The 21,614-nt window shown below is 44.5% G+C and overlaps 2 protein-coding genes across 16 annotated transcripts in view; one reads left to right on the top strand and one right to left on the bottom strand.

Moving 5' to 3' along the window:
• The first annotated feature begins 6,053 nt into the window (after positions 1-6,053).
• LOC148339496 (rhodopsin) lies at positions 6,054-7,665 on the top strand. The gene has a single exon (XM_088290670.1). It carries the CDS (start codon positions 6,157-6,159, stop codon positions 7,219-7,221), a length of 1,065 nt encoding a protein of 354 aa, XP_088146796.1. The 5' UTR covers positions 6,054-6,156; the 3' UTR covers positions 7,222-7,665.
• A 914-nt stretch (positions 7,666-8,579) lies between these two features.
• Positions 8,580-21,614, bottom strand: part of LOC148339495 (membrane-associated guanylate kinase, WW and PDZ domain-containing protein 1-like) — a 76,152-nt gene continuing 63,117 nt past the window's right edge. For 13 of the 15 annotated variants that reach the window (XM_088290653.1, XM_088290656.1, XM_088290655.1 and 10 more), the window contains 9 exons: positions 21,502-21,593; positions 20,379-20,574; positions 19,097-19,399; positions 16,806-17,009; positions 15,533-15,620; positions 15,384-15,438; positions 14,353-14,496; positions 14,127-14,265; positions 8,580-12,153 (listed from right to left, as the gene is read on the bottom strand). In XM_088290653.1, the coding sequence (XP_088146779.1) occupies positions 11,060-12,153; positions 14,127-14,265; positions 14,353-14,496; positions 15,384-15,438; positions 15,533-15,620; positions 16,806-17,009; positions 19,097-19,399; positions 20,379-20,574; positions 21,502-21,593 (2,315 nt within the window). In that variant the 3' untranslated portion in view covers positions 8,580-11,059. Of the gene's footprint in view, positions 12,154-12,889; positions 12,982-14,126; positions 14,266-14,352; positions 14,497-15,383; positions 15,439-15,532; positions 15,621-16,805; positions 17,010-19,096; positions 19,400-20,378; positions 20,575-21,501; positions 21,594-21,614 lie in introns of all 15 variants that reach the window. The other 2 variants (XM_088290668.1, XM_088290657.1) reach the window with 2 other exon arrangements.

Here is a 21,614-nt window from a genome sequence, read left to right as displayed (position 1 = left end):
AGATCTGATAAAAAGCAGTTCTGAAAAGTGGCTGATGAATATGTGTGAATCTGAAGCGGTTGTTGTGCGATCATGTGCAGATGAGTGTGTGGGAGGTGTGCATGCGTGTGTGCGGTTTAAACTGAGGACATGACTCTCCACACACTTGACAGGAGTTCAGCCATCTACACTTGCACAGTGGATTTATCACCGTAGCAACCAGAAAGATGTTGAATCATGTCAAAGACGGCTAATTTCTTTGCGATTCTCGTGAAGAAAAGCCTCGAGGAGTCTGAAAGAAAACAAGCACAAATTGTGGTGCGCGCGTGTGCGGCTGCGTAAGTGAGTTTGAACTTGAAAGACCATCATGATGAGAAAGGTAGCGGCAAGATTAAGACAGGTCAATGGATTGAATGGTGAAGACAGAAGAAAGCAATTTGGGTGTCGCGGCCATTACAAATTAAAACAATAAAATAAAATGAGGTTAGGGGGAGAGGACATGCAAAATTGATTTCCAGCAAGCCATTAAGAAAATATCAACAGTTAACGGTCCTGTATGTACAAGTAAAATGTGTGAATGTCTATCTACCACATTTTTTTAAATCAGTAAAATTCTGAAAATTTTCGAGTTCCATTTTTGTGTGTACATTTAACTCCCAAAGGGTGATTTTAACATTTTCTGAGTTAAACGGTGTCCAGAGTAGGTGTTATTTTTATGGGGAATGATGGCATGAGCAGCATTTTAGACTGACAAAACTTCATCCATAAGGGTAGCAATGAAAAAAAGAAGACAAGATACTGCTTTGCATGGGCTGTGACACAACAGGAAGTGACACGGAGCAAAGTGTAGCTTTTGCTGCGACATAAGAGGCTATCTTGAAAAGCCGCTGGCCTGGAAAAGAGCCCCCCATTTAATCATCAGATGAACAGTAGAATCTCGTGGAATCAATACGGATACAGCATGAGTGTTGCTGTATGTCAGTAAACAGCTCCCACTGCTGGCATAGACGCTGCAGGTACATGATGCAGTCAAGACTTTCACCATCCACCATTTTATATAAAACTACGCCGGAGGAGGCGTTTTTTTTTTGCTCGTGTTCATTCACAGGACTGCCAATGCATAACGAGGGAAGGATGACCAATGACACCTATCCAAAGGGAAGGAATGCATTGACAACCTCGACACCAGCTGCTGTTATTTTTGTTCTGATGATGTAAAACAGTGTGTGAAGTGTAATGTGGGTGCTGATAGTGTGGAATGTGCCATGTCCTGGTTGCAGTGTTCCCTCCTCTCTACCGGTCCTCAGCGAGAAAGCATCACACTCCTCCCACTCATTTGTCCTCTGCAAACTTCACTCATCTTCATATGCAAATGTTGTATTGAAAACCCAGTGGGGATCATGAAAGTTTTGTTGCATGTGCCCAACATAAGAAAATAGTGACAGTCAAACCAATGATGGAATACACAAATACTGTCCCTCGCCACTTTGCACTTCACTTTTCTTTTTTTCCCCAAAAATATTGAGAGATAAATAAATAAATAAATAAACGAGTGAAATAATACAGTCATATTGCGGAAACACGCATCGTTTCGGAGATGAATTGATTTGTGGCGGCTTAGTGTACACCGACAGGCACTCATACAAAGGCGCGTGATTGGCTCCCGGCCGTGAGATTGACCAATGAGAGCACGAGCTGATTGGGCGTTCCTCTAGCGCATCCGTACCCAGCAAACAGTTTGCTCTACACAAGGACGATGAAACATCAGCAAATAAAATGTTAAATTGTTCGTATTAAAATGGTTTACCTTAACTAGAATCCCGTGTGTCATTTTAGTCATAGCACCTCGTTGATGTTATTGTGCAAAGCAAAAGTTAAACCATGATTACTTCCGGAATGACATGAATACTCAGTGATTCTTCTTCTTCGTGGGTTTAAAAGAAGAGCGAAGAGAGAAGAAGAACACGACAACCTTGAATAAACCGCAACAAGAGAGTTAGTGACAGTAACTTTCGATTTGCGCAACAACAACAACAACGAGGCCTTAAAAGTGCATTAATCCACTAGGATTTTACTTTTGGCTAAAATACACTGCCCGACTATAGTTAAATCAAGCCAATTTTAGGATTAAAATAAAAAAAAACTTCACCGTACCTATTAGCCAACATGCCATCACAATCATCCACTTCCGGTTTTGTAGATTGTGTTCCTCCCCCAATTTTACTTTTTTTATGAAAGGCCCAATAGCGTAAAATAAATGTAAATCTATTAAAAAATAAGAATAATTTTTCACAGTTTTTCACTTTTCGCAGGTGGTTTTGGTCCCCAATAACTATCACAAACGAGAGATGACTCTTCACTGATCAGCCACGATGAAAAAAGCTGGAAATCGGTGACTGTGCACTGACAAACATAACAATAACCAGTTTTAATAATACCTGAAAAGACGAAATATTCATTGCAGTAATATTAGATTGCAGTAGTATAAAAGTGCACCACATCATACTCATACTAAAATTCTCTCCAACTGGAAGAACACGACTACTGTTCAAGACTGGGAGAAGAAACACTAGAGGGCAGCAAAGGCAGGATTTTATTTCATCTCCTGTCTTAACATCAGAGGATAGTGTCAATTGTGACTGCTTTGCAAAATCGTCATCTGCACCTTCCTCAAAGTCTTCACATCCAGTTTCATTAAAATGAGACGAGTGTTCTTGCGCTTGAGTGCTTTCTTTGTATATGTGCCCCAGCTTCCCGCCACAGACCCCCGCCCCCATGCTCAATTGTCGAGAGGTGTTAAAGTGAGTGTTGTTGATACATTTTCTGATATTTTAGGAGGAGCGCAATCAACATTTACCATCTCCCATCCCCATTATGAAATGAAAACTGTTAATTGAAAAGCCCAAGCAAAGAGTGTTCCCCTCATTGGACCAAAATGCTTCCAAAGGGCAGCGTACGGTAACTTCAAAGCTGATGCTGACCCTGACAAAAATCATATCACGAGTCAAAGAGGTAAAAAAAAAAAGCATCAGAAAGAAGAAAAAGTGTAATGAGGCTGAAGATTGCAACATGCTCCTGAGTGAGAATGACCCCGTCCAACGTTAAATCCTTGACAGGCCTGCGAGAGTAACACATCCATAAGCCCCAAATCTCTTTAATACAACACCCATTAGGAAAGTGCTGAGCTCTTCAACAGCTAAGACGCTTCGCCGCTCTGCATTTCTAGCCTGTGCTCTACATACGACCGACACTTGAGCCTGTTTGAACATAAAAGGATATATTTATAGACCCATTTGAAAAGCTGCTACATATCTCTGTGCGATAATAATAATCAGAACTATGAATCAAAGTAATCTGGATGAGAATTCAGGAGTTACCAAAATATAACCCTAACCACTAACCCTAAAGAATTGTGGCACGACCAGCTGTGATGGTAGAATGGTTAATGACACTACTTGGAGTGCGGGCAACCCTGGTTCGATTCCTGCTCTATTGGTGTTTTTATAGCATTCCTATCCTAATACCTAACACTGACCATGAATATAAAATCTATCTCTAAACCCATTTTGTGTTACCCAGCTGTGATGGTCGAATGGTTAATGACACTGCTTGGTGTGCAGGAGACCCTGGTGCGTATCTTACACTATTGGTGTTTTTATAGACCAAACCCCGAACCCCTAATCCTAACCCTTAACCCCTAACCCCTAACCCTACCCTAACCCTGACCTTAAAACCTAACACTAACCTTTAATATAAACCCTAACTCTAAACCCTTATGTCAGACCCTGCTGTGATGGTCTAATGGTTAATAACACTGCTTGGTGTGCAGGCAACCCTGGTTCGAATCTTACACTATTGATGTTTTTATAGAATTCCGAACCAAACCCTTAACTCCTAAAACCTAACCTTAAACCCTAACCCTAACCTTACCCCAACTCCAACCCCAACTCCGAACCCTACCCCTACCCCTAGCCCGAACCCTAACCCTAACCCTAACCCTAACCCTAACCAAAACCCTAGCCCTGACCCAAACCCTAACCCCTAACCTGAAACCCCTACCCTAACACCTAACCCTAACACCTAACCCTAACCCCTAACCATAACCCTAAATCCTAACCCTAACCCTGACCTTAAAAACCTAACCTAACACTGACCTTTATATAAACCCTAATTCTAAACCTTGGTGTGTTACCCACCTGTGATGGTCGAATGGTAAATGACACTGCTTGGTGTGCAGGCAACCCTGGTTTTAATCTTACACTATTGATGTTTTTATAGACCTCCTGACCAAACCCCGAACCCGAACCCTAAAAACGTAACCGAACACTGACCTTCAATATAAACCCTATTTTTAAACCCTTCAAATCCTACACTATTTGTGTTTTTATAGACCTCCTAACCAAACCCCTAACCCCTAACCCTAAACCCTAACCCTAATCTTACCCCTACCCCTACTCCAACCCCAACTTCTAATGCTAACCCTACCCCTACACCTAACCCTAACCCTAAGCCCTAACCCTAACCCTACCCCTAACCCTAAGCCCTGAGCCCTAACCCAAACCCAAACCCTAACCTTACCCCTACCCCTACTCCAACCCCAACTTCTAATGCTAACCCTACCCCTAACCCTAACCCTAAGCCCTAACCCTAACCCCTAACCCAAGCCCTAGCCCTAAGCCTAAACCCTAACCCTAACCCTCAAATCTTAAACTATTGGTGTTTTTATAGACCTCCTAACCAAACCCCTAACCCCTAACCCTAAACCCTTACCTTAACCTTACCCCTACCCCTACTCCAACCCCAACTTCTAATGCTAACCCTACCCCTAACCCTAACCCTAACCCAAGCCCTAGCCCTAAGCCTAAACCCGAACTCTAACCCTATATATAACCCCTAACCCCTAACCACTAACCCTGACCACTAAACATAACCCTAACCCTAACCCTAACCCTAACGCTTAACCCTAAACCTATATGTGATATATCATACGTAGCGTGTCAAGCACATCAAGTGAAATGGTTGCAAGGAAGCCTTTCAAAACACTCCCTCCTTTATTCTCACTTCACTCTGTAGCAACACACTTCTTCCTTGACTGTCACGCTGAGGTTTTATAGTTTCCTAAATAGTGGTGTTGTACAATGTTACATTCACATTGTACAAAATGTATCTGAAAGCTCAAAACTTACCTTGCTATAAAAGATGTCAGTTTTCCGTGCCAAATGTGCGTTTTGCGTTGTTCCATTCCAAGTTGTATTTGGTCGCATTGTGCCTGTGCGATGGGTCGGACTTTTAACGGGAATGCATTACGCAATGTCGCCCCAACTTGCCAGAGTGATGCCGAGCAGACCCGGTCGGCTTTCTTACCTTGAGATGTTCATAAAAGCCTGAATTGTGGAAGGCGCCTTGCCATCAGTTCAACCCGTTCTACACAATATGACAGAAAGTTTCAATAAAAGAAGGCGAGGAGCACGATAGAGTCCGAAAAAGAAATCTTAGCAAAATGGCTGCTTTGTCTCTGCTCATCAAAAATCTTCACGAAAAGGTAAAAGTGGTTTTCCACTTTGTTTGCTTCAACTATATTGTGAATATTGTGTGTTTTTCAGACTCTGGAATGAATCACTGGATTTTTATTATTGGGAAATATTTTTTAGGCTGTTTTACAATTCAATTTTAGTTAGACTTTCTGAAGGGGATTAATCACGAAAACCGAGATTCCACCGTATTTTTCTGTTTATGGTTAAATATCGTGAATTGGCTCTGCGGAGCTTGACGCAATAGAAATTGATTCGTTTGATCTGAAAGTGAAAGTGGATCCAACAATTCAAAGTTTGAGCATCCAAACAACAAATATTGACTTGAGGACGGGTAAGCGACAGAAACCAAACAAGAGAGCGCGTGTAAAGAAATTTCATCTCGACGGCAAGAACACGCAAGTGTAATACTTTAATATATTGATGAGTGGTCAGTTCTGTTTGCAGTGACGGCTGGATTAGATATTAAACGTGGCCTAAATCACTTTGTGCTGACGGATTTGGAAAGTGATAATCCAAAGTGTGCCTTTTAAAAGGCTGAGTGTGGCCACCGGGGTCCAATTGTCGCAAGGTCCCTCTCCATCACGTTCCTGAACCGCCAGAACAAAGAACAGCGAGGGGCTGAAGGCAAGCGCCAACCGCAACCATGAACGGCACAGAGGGACCTTACTTCTATATCCCCATGATCAACACCACCGGCATTGTCCGGAGTCCTTATGAATACCCGCAGTACTACCTTGTCAACCCGGCAGCCTACGCCGCTCTGAGCGCTTACATGTTCTTGCTCATCCTGCTCGGCTTCCCCATCAACTTCCTCACCCTCTACGTCACCATCGAACACAAGAAGCTGCGGACCCCTCTAAACTACATCCTGCTGAATCTGGCCGTGGCCAACCTCTTCATGGTGTTCGGAGGCTTCACCACCACCATGTACACCTCCATGCACGGCTACTTTGTGCTCGGACGTCTGGGCTGCAATCTGGAAGGGTTCTTCGCCACCCTGGGTGGTGAGATCGCGCTCTGGTCCCTGGTGGTTTTGGCGATTGAGAGGTGGGTGGTGGTCTGCAAGCCCATCAGCAACTTCCGCTTTGGAGAGAACCACGCCATCATGGGACTGGCCTTCACCTGGCTCATGGCTTGCGCTTGCGCCGTGCCCCCCCTGGTCGGGTGGTCCCGTTACATCCCAGAGGGCATGCAGTGCTCGTGCGGGGTCGACTATTACACGCGGGCGGAGGGTTTCAACAACGAGTCCTTCGTGGTCTACATGTTCGTCTGCCACTTCCTCACTCCTCTGATCGTGGTGTTCTTCTGCTACGGCCGCCTGCTCTGCGCCGTCAAAGAGGCCGCCGCCGCTCAGCAGGAGTCCGAGACCACCCAGAGGGCTGAGAGGGAGGTCACCCGCATGGTTGTGCTCATGGTGATCGCTTTCCTGGTGTGCTGGTTGCCCTACGCCAGCGTGGCCTGGTGGATCTTCACTCACCAGGGCTCCGAGTTCGGACCGGTCTTCATGACCATCCCGGCTTTCTTTGCCAAGAGCTCGTCCATCTACAACCCAATGATCTACATCTGCATGAACAAGCAGTTCCGCCACTGCATGATCACCACCTTGTGCTGCGGGAAGAATCCCTTCGAAGAGGAGGAGGGCGCTTCTACCAGCGCCTCCAAAACCGAGGCCTCGTCCGTTTCTTCCAGCTCCGTCTCTCCTGCATAAAAGCGCCGTCCAAGCCGAGCGACACCATCTGCTATATCCAAGAAAAAGAGTTCCGCTCGCCCCAGGACGCGACTGAAGGCTATCGTCTACTTCGACAACTTCCTTTTTGTATTTTTACCAACGAGTTGGTTCAACCTAAAGACAGTTGCAGGAACAATCATCCCATTCCAGAGTTGTTCCTGTATGTACAGAATATCCAACGCAACTATCTCTGAGATTGTTTCTCTTAGATTGAGGGAAAATCGATTTTAATCTTTAACAGTTGGATCCTATATGATACTGGCTTATCTTTGAATGTAGAGGCATGTAATCAAGGCAACGTAAAATAAAATGCACTTTGCAAATGGCTCATCATGTTTATGTTTTGCTTACGATTGGAATGGAGAACACAAGTGATGATGTAGTAGATTGTTCAAAGGAATAAATGTGAATGCCATAATCAGAGGGATATCTCGAGTCCATTTCTACTTTGCGAGACTGCACAAGATTTAAAGGCGTGTCCGGACGTTGCATTTGGAGTTGCGTTTTAACACACTTCACGGGTCACCTTGGATTTAAGAACTTGTTCTGGATGGGGGATTATTTATTGTTAATCAGAACGTAGTGCGTGACTCAAAACCACTTATCATGACGAGTATTGATCTTATTAAGTAAAGGTGACATTAACTGAAGACTTTCGGGAACAAATGACTAATAGGCCAAATAATTCTAGGAAAACAAAATCAAGTCCTCCTTGGATAAAATACGTACAAATAACGGCCAAATTAACAAGCAGGTACTTATGAGATTCTGGTTCAAGTTATTCGTTTGGTGGAGTGCCATGTTGGACCATTGTGACCTTCATGTGTTGCCATAGCAACCATCATAGAAACGTATCTAGCCTGGAATACAGATCCATTCCGTGAGCTTTTTTTTTTGGTCTATAACATAGCTCCCGACTTTAAATAATTTCATTCATGCGCTTACAAAACAAGCTCAGTGAGATGAAGTACAAACAAAATTGAGGCAAGAGCACCGCTGATTGGAGTGTGCAATAATTATGTTATGAATGGGTCAAAAAAAAGAAAAAAAAAGACACGCAGGATGTCCGTTGCCTGGCAAAATGTCTGAAGCAAGCGTGACAGGAAAGCATGCGTCTTGATGGTTGAGAATATCAAATAAATGAGTTTGATCTGAGACGAGACGGCGGCTGACATCTTTTTCACTTTGTTTTTTAGAAGTGGATGAAAGATTTTATTTGCGGGAAAACTCTTAGCAAGTGTCAGTCTTCAGGGGAAAAGAAAAAGACATTTTTGATTGTGTCGCCATAGAGAGATTAGTGTGAAAATAGCAGAATAAAAAAAAGATTTTGCTCTGAATTTGTATGGAAAACTTTATTTTGATAATAAAAATAGCATTCACAGACTTCTTTTGATAGCTACATATACAGTGTAATCCATCTCAAGGAAAGAAGCTGGATAAGTCAACATCTACTTGTACTTAAGACTAAATGTTATGTATAGCTTCATGGATCAAATAAAGCTATGAACAATGTAGTATTTATATATGCATAGTTTTATAAAAAAAAAAAAAAATGGCCCATATACATTTACTGCTCTTATCAACACATACACAGTCTGGAGCACGTTGCAAGAAAGAATGCTTGAAGAACACAGACTGCATACAAGTGCTTTATAATACAAAGGCAGGCTAACCATCGAGAGATTCAAACAGAAACAAAACAGCTTGACCGATTAGTCTTTCATTCCAAAAGGTCTTTACATACCTGATCCAGAAGAAATCAACATAGTTCCCATAAATCATCAGGTCCATTCAGAGATAAAAACACATGATCACGTTCCTCATTGCTGAGGCTTATCATAAATTTCTCTTTTGTACACGGAAAAAGGCAACATTTAAAAATTCCTCCACAGGTTCCTTATAATTACATCGGAAAAATCTTTACAGGAGATGGCCAGCAGGTTAGCATCAATTTTTTTTTCTTTCTGTGGTGTCATGGTGAGTGACAGTGGTCATGTATTGGAGAATATTATGTTTGAGTTGATAAATAATTCCACCTAAAAAAATCGAGCCACGCTAACGCGACCAACGAGACGACGGAAGTCGGTCAGTCAACCACGCACGCACTTAACGTTCTAATCTTCTGCAAGGTCGTTGCTACAAAAGACAACGGCTCGAATGTCGGACGTTTTCCAAAATAATGTGAGAAGTCCATCCGGCCAAACAAGCCGAGTGGACCGACCAAGAGCTCAACCTTCTCCGCAATGTGTTTGTGAATTTGCCTTCAGTCTTCTCCTCGTGTCAAAGGTCAGCTCGTGTGGCAATACCAGCGTGCTTTTCAGTAGCCTATGCATTTTGTTGGGAAAAAAAAAACCTAAAATTCGTTACGAAACAGCATTCAGACTCCAGTGGCGTGACCGTGTGTGGCTCAGCACGGCAGATTGGCGTCTTATCACAAGAACCGTGTCGGATCGCAACCAATGTAGTTGCAATTGAAGTCATGTTTTTAGTCGTCTGCCACGTTTGTGGGCAGATGGGGAATTTATTTTTTGGGACTTTATTGCAGCTCATGCTGGCCAAGTCATGTTGTTGAAACAAGAATTTAGGAGTATAGATAGTTTCCATTTTTATTTATTTTTTTCCCAAAGACGCTGTTGCAGCTTCTGCGTACGTCACCAATTGCAGGCAAGCTGATTGCGTGAGGAGTTCGGAGGTAGTGGTCAGGGGCAGGACCAACACGTACTGTGATGAATATTGGTTGATACCAATTCAATCATTAGAAAAATGTCGTAAAGATGAACTTTAATTCATGCATGCATGTCGCACACTTACAACTTTTTAATCCATTCTCTAATTTTTGCTCGTGGCGGAGCTTCATTTGTGGAAGCTTTAAACATTAGAACGTTCATTGTTTAGGGCAGTGCTTCTTAAATAGTGGGGGAGGGGGGGCGCGGTGCGATGGGTAACATTTTTTTTTCTCTGCCGTACTACAATAAAGTGTAATTGCACCTCCACTCCAGTAGTTGGCAGTGGCGCTCTCGTTGCCGATTATGCACAGCCAGTATTAACTCTACGGTGTAGATTTGTTTTGCAACGGAAATGCTCTTATTTATAGTTGTGGCGGAGAGTGGGTGGTGGGGGGAGCGGGGGAGGGGGGGTGCACGAATTGCAAAGCACCAGTTGAGGGTGTGTCACCATTTTCCCCTCCTTGCCTGATTTCTTAGTTTGGGAACACACAACTTAATAATCATGCTTTTGCAAAATACATCTTTAGGATTCTCAGCAAGTTCACTCGGGATATGTGCCACGTTAAATAAAAACAGCGACCAGACGCGTGAAACAAATAAATTATTTATAAAATCAAACACTCCTACTTTAGCTCCAGTTCTTCAATTTTGAACATTACCCAATGCTTTTTTTGTTTTTGTTTGTTTTTTCACAGTTCGTGTAAGCCATTGGTGATTTGTGCTATCATTTGTTCATGAAAGTAAAAAGTTGCTAAAAGCACAACTGGAAGCATGGCTCATACCGGATGTGGGAGGGAACAAAACATTTAGAGTCAGCAATGCAGACAAAAAAAAAAAAACCGCAAAATCACCAATTTCATATGCAGGCACATACAATACTTCTATTATAGTACAACAACCTGTTCTGAGCAACGCAACGATGACAAAACAACCAGTGTAAGCGGATGGGATTGTACTCCTGCTGTTTTAGGAATCTCTGGACGGGATCACGACGACGTTAAGTCAACCAATAAAGCAGTTGAACTATTTGGGTCTTCATGAGTCCAATTCCAGTGTATGGTACACAAAGTGTGGAGGGGGGAGGGTCCGCTCTAGATGCTGAGGTCTTTGGGGCTTTCTTTGTACAGCTTTCTCTTGGGCTCAGGGAGCTGCTTTGGGCTTTGGCAAACTGTGTTATTGTTGTGGCCTGTGTTCTTGGATGCAGCATTGTTGTGTGCAGCATTGTTCTTCATCATGCTATAGTAGTCTTTGAGTCTGGGTGCTGCTGCATAGTTCTGCTCGTCTCGGCTGTAGTTGCTGTCAGGGGAAGAATCCCGCTCCGCTCGATACCGTCTCTCCGGCGTTCCGTTCGATCGGTATTGCTCCGAGGAAGCGTCTCGCATCAGGTTGCCGTTCTTTCTGGCGCGATCGTAAGTGCTGCCCCTGGAAAGGGACGAGGAATCGGCGCTGTTGTCGTAGGGGCGCTCAGGGGTGGCGGCCCCCCCGACTCGCCCGCTGATCGGCGAGTCCTTGAGGAGCCGTCGCTGGTGGAACTTGCGCTCCGGGGTGAAGGCGAGGAAGCCCCCGTCGTCGTACTCCCTCTCGGGCGTACGATCCCGTTGCGCTCGCTCCGCCCGGCGATCCATCGACTTGGCCCGCCGGCGATCGGGGGAGGAGGCGCGCTTGCGCGTCGGCGAGCGATCGAGGGAGCCGCGGCGCTGCAGGCGAAACCTCCCGTCCAAAGTTGAGCTGCTGTTGGAGAGTCCTCGGCCCCTGAGTTTCTGCGCCGCTGCAGCCTTCTTCCCCGAGTTGTCTTTCCTCAGAGTCTTTAGGAGCTTGGAGATGCCGCTTTCCGACTCGGACTTTTTGACTTTGCGCCCTCGGGTTTTCTTATCGCCACTGCTACCGTTGCTGTTGTCTGGAGACGGCTGTCTGGGGGTACTGTGACTGTGATTGTTATTCCAGGTGTGGTGAAGGTGAGGGTTAAACTGTCGGGCTTTGTAGTCCATCTGATCTGACCCGGCCCTGTCCCTGTTCCTGTTCCTGTCTCGCCCACGCCCAGCCTCCTCCCGGCGTGATGGTGTGTGAAGGTCTGGTGGATAACTGGAATCCAATGAGGTGTGATATCGGCTGTTGGGTGGCAGCGTTCTCACTTCCGAAGTGTTTTGTGCCCCGAGTGTGGGAGGGTACCCGTCATTGCTGCCGTCTGAAGGAGAGGACCAAAAAAAATATAAAATAGCTGGTTAGAAAAACTAAAAAAAGTGATAGACCTCCTATGTGCACAGAGTGTAAGCTGTGGTGACATGACAGAACCAGTGGGCGGGGTTTTGAAAGCAACTCATGCATACGTGTGCTCGTTTGTATGTAGCATATGTTTGCAGTCATGGTTCAGAGCGATGCACAACAATCGTCTGGACAAAAAAACATGGAGCTTGCACTGAAGTGACACGTGTGGCTTCAGTGCATTCTGCCTCCAGGGCTGCGGGTGAAACACGAGGTGATTTCAGCAACGAGAGCAGGTGAACATCGGCAAGTGTGGGGCGGGGTTACCAATGACACCGCAGGCACCTGAGAAAGCATTCAAAACAAAAAGGTCATGTGTATCGCTGGGACCAGCAAAGTAAAAGAAGAAAAAAATAAAAAAAATCAACCAAGGGCGATTTAGAAGGATTAGCCAGGTTGCTATGGCAGCAGCGTCTGATGAGCGGTGACGTTATGTTCGTCCTGCTCCTTTCCACATGTGTTTACAAATAGATGCGGAACGTTTGTAACAGGCATGACAAGACAGAAAGCTTGTTCACTTTGTCACGTACACACAAAGAAGGATGCAGGTCATGATGAGCGGATGAAGGGGTGGGAAGGAATCAAAAGAGAAAGATGATGAGAGGGCAAGTGGGGGGTGGGGGGAGGGGGTGAATCGTGACAGACTTCTGGCTACAAACCGTGGTCTGATTTTGGCCCATTAGGTAGAAACAGGGCTCTCCCATCTTGTCATTCCTCATTGTACCAACAGCGAGATGAGGAGCCATCATCGCTGGAGAGAGGAGGAAGAGCCCAGCGACAAGAAAGAAAGAGAGAGAGAGAGAGAGAGGGAGGAAGAAGAAGAAAAGAGGAGAGGAGAAAACAAATAAAAGAGACAAGAGGCAGTTTTACATTTCATCCCAAGTATACCGCAAAAGACACGAGAAAAATTTATACCGCATCAAAGAAGGGGAGAAATACAATACACTAAAAATTAAACCTGAGAAATATGACAGAAAAAAAAAAAGATGGACGCAATCCATGAAGAGAAGTTGCTTTTTTTGCTTCTTCCGATTAAACAATGATTTGAACAGCAGCGGATCCAAATCGAAAGCATTTACAGTAACACGAATGGTGTAATGCTCTTGTGACTTGGACGATCTCAGAAGAGCATCAAACAACCGCAGCTCGGGTTCTTATCAGAACAAATAGATCAGAACATCAGAACCTATCTGGCTGCCAGTCAGCTGCAGAATAGATTTTATTTTATTATAAATTCTGCTACTGCTCCAGACATCACTGAATGGCTTATGTCCTGAATACATTAAAGAAATGCTGATGATTACAAAACCGGCAGGCCAGCAGACTCCGGTCAATTAGCGGAGCCCAGAGTTCGAACCAAACATGGCGCGTCAGCGTTTAGTTGTTATGCTGCACTCAAATGGAATAAGCTGACCTCAAGTTGGCACCAGCTTTTAAGTCAAGGTGTGTGTTTTTCCTACACACCTACAATCAAGATCTTTTAGAGAATTTTAAATTCTAGTTTTCTAAAATCAAGCTCATGCACTTTGCGTCATTTTGAGTCATTTTGTGGCACTACGTTTTATTTATGTTCGTTGCTTTTAAAATGTCTTCAATTCTCCTGTTTTTTTTTTGTTTACCGTTAAAGTTTGGATTCTGCCTTTAAATGATGTTTTGTAACAATGTGAAGCACATTGACTTACCTTATGTATGAAATGCGTTATATAAATAAAGCTTACAAAAAGCCTCAGAAAAAGAAACCAGTCGTGGGAATTGTTTCAAAAATATGAAAGATTAAAAATCAAGATAAGCAATAGAGAGAGCAGTTGAAAAAGGAACAGCTTTCAATTTGTGCTGACCACTATGCTCTCGATGTTGCAGCACAAAAATCGGAAACGTGAGAAGACGTCAACCTACCGTACTCGGGTACCGATCCATCCCCACGTTTCAGGACGAGCCGGGCCCACCGCCCTCCGTTCTTGATCAATTCAATGGCACGTGAATGCTTCATGTTCTTTGTGCTCTCGCCATTAATCTCCAAGATTTCGTCTCCCACCTGGAAAAGAGCAAGCCTCTTATTTGTGAGCCATGACATGCAAATGTGAAAACGTAATGACGAGTTCACTTTGAAGACGTTTCCTACCCGCATCTTGCCATTCCTGACGGCAGCGCCGTCTTCTGCAAGTCTCAACACATAAAGGTCCATGTTGTATTCTCGCCCTCCTCTCAGGCTAAAACCAAAACCTTTGCTGTCGCGCTCAAGGTCCACTGAGTAGAACTCATTGTCCTGCGAGTGACAAAAAAAAAAAAAAAAGCCGAACAATCGACCGTCATTCCGCTGAACTTGATTGCTGTGCCGGTGAATGCATGAATGATGAACACAATCATGACCGCGATCATACGAGCGGGGTGCAGATCGTTTGGTTAAATTCTGCGACGTTCGCCGCAGCCAAGGTAGCCCCATTTCAGGGCTCTATTGACAAAAAAATGGGATGGTTGTGAGACCGCGTGGGGGAGCGACACAAGCAAACGTGAAAGGCTCTGATTGCCAGAAATGACTGGCAAGATTTTTAAACTATGAAAAATAAAAATAAAAAAGCCCCAGCAGTCGTAATGCAGATGAGAACCTAAGTTGGCTGCAGGTAAACAAGACGTACGCAAATAAATACAACACGACAGAATAGGGTGAACAAAACTTGGAGGTGGAACTTATATGGAAAGTTTTTTTTTTTTTTTAATAAGCATTTATGTACTTCCGGGACATCTTCCGGGTAAAGGAACGTATGCTCCATCTTTGTTACGTTTGCTCACCCGTGGTCGAATTTCATTGACTTTTACTTTAAACTTGGCGAGAAATCCAAAGACATGAAATCATCTGTCCAGCCGTTATCTAAGCCGCTTCTGCTCACGAGGTGTGCTGGAGCCAATCCCAGCTGTCTACGGGCAAATAGGCAGCCAATCGCAGGGCACTCAAAGACAACCATTTACGCTTACGATCACACCTAGGGACAATTTAGAGTTTTCTACAACCTGCCATGCGTGTCTTTTGAATTTGGAGAGGAAACCGGAATACCCGGAGAAAAGCCACACATGTAAACTGCACACAGGAAGGCCCGAGTGGGAATCGAACCCTGTGCATTGTTTTGCTGTCAAAATATTTATCTGTATACTCACCTGTAATGTTTGTGTCGGTGGCGGAGGAGGAGCTCCTTTCGACTTGGAATTATTCCTTCAAAAAAAAAAAAAAAACATGAGAACACAACGTTCAGCATTGAAAAGAAAAAAAAAATAGCTTCTTATATCAAGATTACATGTCCACCGACCGAGACTCTTTGGATTGTTGAGGAGTGTGTGTGGTGGTGATCGTTGCGATTTTCTCAGCATTGGTCAGCAGAGAAGCATTGGAAGACTCTGGGGAGGATCGCAAAAACAACATGTCAAGAATAAATATGGAACAGAACCTAAAATATTTTCCGTGGATGTCTTTAGAGGAGAGCTTTGTTAAAAGTGACCGATGGCGACGTCGGGTGCTCGTGCGATAATTGCTGACATTATTTCCTCATTTAAAACCGAAGAGATTATTTAGTATTTAATGGCGGTTTTAATCCTTGCAAAATACGCTGGCAGCACCCATAAAAAAGTTAAAAAGAGAAGTTGAACAGATGCTGCTGGGGGAACTCATGGGGCCTGATTTACTAAGCTCCCAATTACTGGCCATTAAAATGTGTGTTCACTCACTCCAACAGGCTGCAGGCACGGCTGGCAACAGGTGTAAACATGATGGACCGACGTTTTTAAAAGAGGGTTTAGATAGCGCTGATGGAAGATTTGCAAAAATAAAAGTTTTAAGTAATGGAATTGGGATTGTTAGTATACGCCTTTATTACTAAATTACAGGAAATAAATCACGCCAATAATTTTGGTCAAGCCAGCAAAAACCACCGCATGTTTGATTGAACTGGTCTTGAGTGCGTGCCAATCGGATGTGCAAGTTTGTGCCCATCCTGAGCAACATTGTGTTAGTTAGGACAGCACACCCGCAATACTGCTTTGTTGAAGGTCAGCACCAATCAAATCAATCAAATTAGGGTCGGATTTTGTGCCGCGTGTTCAATAAATAAATAACAAAAGAATGGAAACGTTTTTCAATTCGGAATTTTTGAAGAAAAACGGGAGATAGCTTGACCCGTTCAATAGCGGCACACATACTGCCCCCTTGTGGACAGAGGAGAGATGATTGACAGTCCTGAAAATTCAAAACGAAAACGGGGGGCAGTTCAGCGTGCTCGTGTGGTTGATGTGGCGTTTGCGGTAACACGGTAAAAATTGTGGTGTGAGCCTCCGAGTGGTTGGCGATTTTCCAAAGCTACAAAATTGCATCGCTGAATCGAAAATGTCGCAATCATTTTGGGTCTGTTTGTGCCCATGTGCAAACCTTTTAGCAACTCAGTCCCATATCAGGGTTCACGCCGGGATGAAAAGGGCTCTCGCCAGTTTAGAGAAGCAGGACCGGCCTTTCTACCCCACCGACCATGAATAAGTCACGCGCTGCTGCATCACGGCACAACCGCGTGAAACTCCGAGCCAAAGTCTTACCATCACCGGGGATGATCCTGAGCGAGACGGTGTTCCCGGCTTCCTTGATCAGGTTGACGATGTCCGAGTGGGACTTGTTGGTGATGGAGCAGCTATTGACGGCCAATATCCGGTCGCCGACTTTCAGCTTACCGCAGCGGTCTGCCGGGCTGCCTTCGATGATGCGCCCTATTTTGTGGGGCATGGCCACACAAGCATTTCCAGCTTTTGCGTTGACAACGTGCGCGTTTGTGCGTCAAGTGGTTGATTGGTTATTTTGATTTAGGAAAAAGAAAGGACAAAAGAAGACAGGAAAACGATTAATCATCTTCCCCCCGATTTGCCCTGAGTCAGTTCAACATCTTGAAATGGTTTCACATGCAAATTAACACACAAGCAACATTTGTGAGTGACAGGAAAGCATTTTGTCAGATGTGCACATCAGACGCACTGTCAAGCAAATGATCCAAAACATCGGAGGCTTGGCTCCACACTGATACTCTCGTCGGGATCAACGACGCCACGAGATTTACTGCTGCTCACCAAGGGCAAAATAATTCGTCTTTGGGCTCCACAGAAACAGAAGCGCTTTCGAAAGTGGAGGTCTCACAGGTGACACATGCCGCCAAAGTCTTAAAGTCAGAGCGAGCGCAAGAAGGAAGGGCAATTATGTTGTGCGGAGTGACGGCGATCTTCCGCCAACCCGACCGTCTCACCGTGCCTCACACCTTGAATTCTTTCTCGCCGCCCAGCTAAAATTCGTTCTCATGACATCTCTATTTATTACACCCTTCGACTCTGTCTTTCTTGAAAAATACACTCGTAGCCCGGCACTCTTTCCAGATAACGAGAGGCGAGGCCTTATGGGACGTGACGGGTACGCGGGATTTAATACCCTAGCATCAAGCTCAGGTCACGAGACGAGAGAGGAGTGAGGGCGGTTGCGAGATATACGACTGATTGAATCACCGAACGCTTCATTGTTATTCCCTGGCCTGAAGAACTTGTCATAAAATATATTTGTTTACGTTTGTAAAAATACTCAACTTTGGCCCCACAATTCTCGTGGGAATGTGTCATCTCACGTTTCTTACTTAGCTGCAAGTAAGAAACCAGCAAAACAGAAAACCTGAAAGGCCTTGGCAGGATTAAAGTATGTGGGACACCAAAAAAGTTACCTTTTTTTTTTTTTTTTTTAGGAATACAAGTACAAATAATAAAATGAATTTGACAAACTAAAGCAGAAAACTCAATATTTTGGTGAGCTAAGTCAGCCCACTGGCCATTTGACCCAGTGCGTGCGTGCGTGCGTGACAGCACTTCCACAACGGGGTCGTCGTCTGACTCTGAAGATGGCGACGACAAAGTTTTGGTCGCAAAGGTGAAAAAAATAAATCAGAAGAAAAGAAAAAAAAAAAAAAAAGGAGCACACTTTGCAGCCACAAAGATTGATGTGGTTCGATGACGTCATATTCGCCGTTTTCATGATTTCACATTGGCTCCGCCCCCAAAGACACTCAATTCATGATAATGTGGTTCACGCTTTCGCGGTGGACGAGCGCGCTCACGGTTAGCGTTTCCTTTTGCTAAGTAACATCATCATCGCCCTGGAATCAGTCAAAGCGGCCAACAGCCGTTCAAGTGTTTTGCAGGCGACACATCACACTACATCATCTTTATGGCTAACTACACAAGAGACCTTGGCATGACATTGGCGACACGGATCCGTGACTCGCGGGGGTAAATCAAATCAAATTTGTTCGAGGAGAACATCTACAATAGCTCATCACTGGCTGAGCAACTTTGGATGGTTGCAATTTTGCCGTTTACAGCCGTAAGCGAACGCAGCTGCGGGGTCGGACTCAGCGATGATGATGATGATGGTGATGATGTTTGCGATAAAGCCGCAGCCGGCCTGATCTCGTCGGAATGAGCGATGCGCATGAAGTGATTTCTAAATCCCTAAGCTCATGAGAGCAGGTTTGTGACCTTGGTATTAAGCGCGCCCCGGTCAAAACGCCACCTCATGCTATTCACGAGGGAAAGCAACCTGGTGGCGAGTACGACTCAGTGGTGCAAATGCGCTCGCTGCCTCTTTGCCGAATTAAGCAGCCAAGCCTCCGGGAAAAAAAAAAAAATAATAATAATTGCTCAGAGACCCAAATATTGCAGCTTTGAAGTAACTGGTGCATAATGATGAAAAGTTCTGATTTTTAGAAAGATGGCCAAACCGTTAAGGCAGATTAAAGTCAAGTGAAATCATGACACCTTTCCAAGTTATTGGCATCATAACGAGCGTCCATTCAACTCACCAAATGTCGTGCCGGCATCGGGCCGGGAAACGGACGACACGATGACAAAACCGAAGCCCTCGTTTTCTCCACGTTGGATCTCAACGTCGTACGGCTGCAGCGAGGCGGGAACCACGGCGCTCCCGCTGCCGCCTCCGCCGCCACTGCCGATGCCGCTGGTCGAGCCGCTGCCCGAGCTGACCGTGTTGAGGGAGTTCTGGCTTCCTTGCGGCGTCCGCTTGCCTTCCGTCAGGCTCGGCGCTTGGGTGCTGCTGTGGTGGGAGGATGCCGGCGATGGCGGAACGTCACCTTCACCTTTTGACACTGGGGGTGAGATAAGCGGGTGAGCGTTAGGAACATGAGAAGAGTGACATTGCAACACATACGTACAAACATATTTAAATCATTTACTGCCATTGACGGCTGAAGACGTCAAAGATCCTTTTTTTTTTACTCAGCTGGTAGTGAATGAGTTAAAAACATTTATTGTGTGCTAAAAGCTAAGTTAGAGGACTGACAATAAAGTGCCAGTGGGCATATTTGTTTGCCCATGTGTGATGTCACATCTGTTTCTTTATTTTGAATAATTAAAGTAGTGAAAACAGTTATGTAACATGGTTCATGATCGTGCACATGCTAGAGATGCAAGTAAACTCCTTTTTTTGCCCTTTTTTTTTGTCTAACGCATCAGATTTTCATAATGATAGTAATATTAACAAGATTATAACAGCAACAAAAAGACAATAATGTCAAATATCATCCATCCATCCAGACGTTCTGGTGCCTATCCCAGCTGTCATCGGGCAGTAGGCGGGGTACACCCTGGACTGGTTGCCGGCCAATCGCAGGGCACACATAAACGAACAACCATTCACACTCACAATCACAACCAAGGGAGAATTTAGAGTCTCCCATCAACTAACCATGCATGTTTTTAGAATGCACGGGGAGAACATGCAAACTCCACACAGCTGGGATTGAAGCCCGCGCCTCTGAACTGTGAGGCGGAAGTGCTAACCAGTCATCCACCATCTTAAAATTTACTCCGAGAATTTTACACTGAATATATTATCAAATTTTACTCTGTTTACTGGGACCAAATATAGTAAAATGAACTGCACGAAATCTATTTCGTAGGTCAAATAAATATGCAATGAAAATATCTACAAAATCTGATGTCCTAGAACAAAAGGTAAAGACGTTTTTGAAAAACAAACTAACTTTTTAGCGTGGCGTCAATTACTCGCAGCCTTTCGCAATTTGCGGCAGGGCTCGGTGAGCTGCACGAGCCGTGAATGCCCACCTGGGTATCCAGGGGTCTTGCGTCTGACGGTGAGGTTGACGTGGCCTTGTTTGGCGGCCTGCTGCATCAGCTGCACCACCAACTGATGAGACTTGCCCACCACCGCCGTGCCGTCCACGCAGATGAGCTCGTCACCCGACCGCAGGCGTCCATCCTCATCGGCTGCGCCATACTTCACTATGTGGCCGATGTAGATCTGCAACATTCAAGAGAAGCGTTGTTCTCTGTTAAATCAGTTATGTAGTAATCCCTGATGATCGAAGATTTTTTGTTCAGTGAGACTTTTTGTCCGTTGTAGGGCTTGCGTTGTGCACTAGCACAATTTCTTCTCATTTTTAACATGGAAATAATGTAAAAAATACGAATCAATATAAAGAATAAACTTGCCTTTGTTAACTCTTAGATCATTTACCACAAAAATGAAAAAAAAAAAACTGGAACTCCTTTGTATTAGTCCCCTTTAACAGGCAATGTCAAGAGTAAAACACCGGAAATTAATAAAAATTCAGACCCACTGGAGTAGTTTTTCTTCCCTTCCATCAATCATCCGAGCTTTAATGAGACACTTGAGCTGACACGTGCTTGTTGTGATTTGGCCCGGCTGCGCCACAGGTTTTTGAGGTGGGAAATAAATGATTAAATGTTTCCACGTACCCCCCGCAATGTGTTCACGTACCCTTAGGGCAGTGCGTCTCAATTATTTTCTGTTGCGCATCACCTAGGAAGAAGAAAACATTTCGTCTCCCCCGCCCTCCAATTCTCAGCTGTGCCAATTTAAATAAAAAAAAAAAAAAAAAAAAGTACATCCTTGTATAACACTGTATAACATTAAAGAAAACAAAAAAGAGAAAGAAATGTAGATCAACAAACAACAAAAAAAACATTTGTCTTTTTTAGTCCATCAGAAAAGATTCAAAGTACATCAATTTGCCTAAAATTAAAAATAAATAAATAAAGGAGAGCACCACTGCCACCTACTGTAGTGGATGTGCAATTACATTTTACTCTTAAAAAAAAAAACATCAACCAGTTGCTGGGTACCGCAGACCACCAAAAACTGGACTTTGAGCTCCCCACTGACCAGTATTGACCGGACTCAAAAGTACCATAAACGGATACTTACAGGCTCCCCTGGCTCATTGCCCCCAAGAATACGGAAACCGAAGCCTGTATCCTTTCGCCAAAGGAATATGTCCTGCTCCTGACAATCTGGCACTGAAATACAAAGAAAAGAGC

This window comes from Idiotropiscis lumnitzeri, chromosome 3 (genome assembly GCF_059441095.1).
Source record: "Idiotropiscis lumnitzeri isolate Australia: NSW breed Sydney's pygmy pipehorse chromosome 3, RoL_Ilum_1.0, whole genome shotgun sequence".
Taxonomy (NCBI): Eukaryota; Metazoa; Chordata; class Actinopteri; order Syngnathiformes; family Syngnathidae; genus Idiotropiscis; species Idiotropiscis lumnitzeri.
Note: the sequence above shows the minus strand (reverse complement) of the source record. Positions and strands in the feature narration are given on the sequence as shown.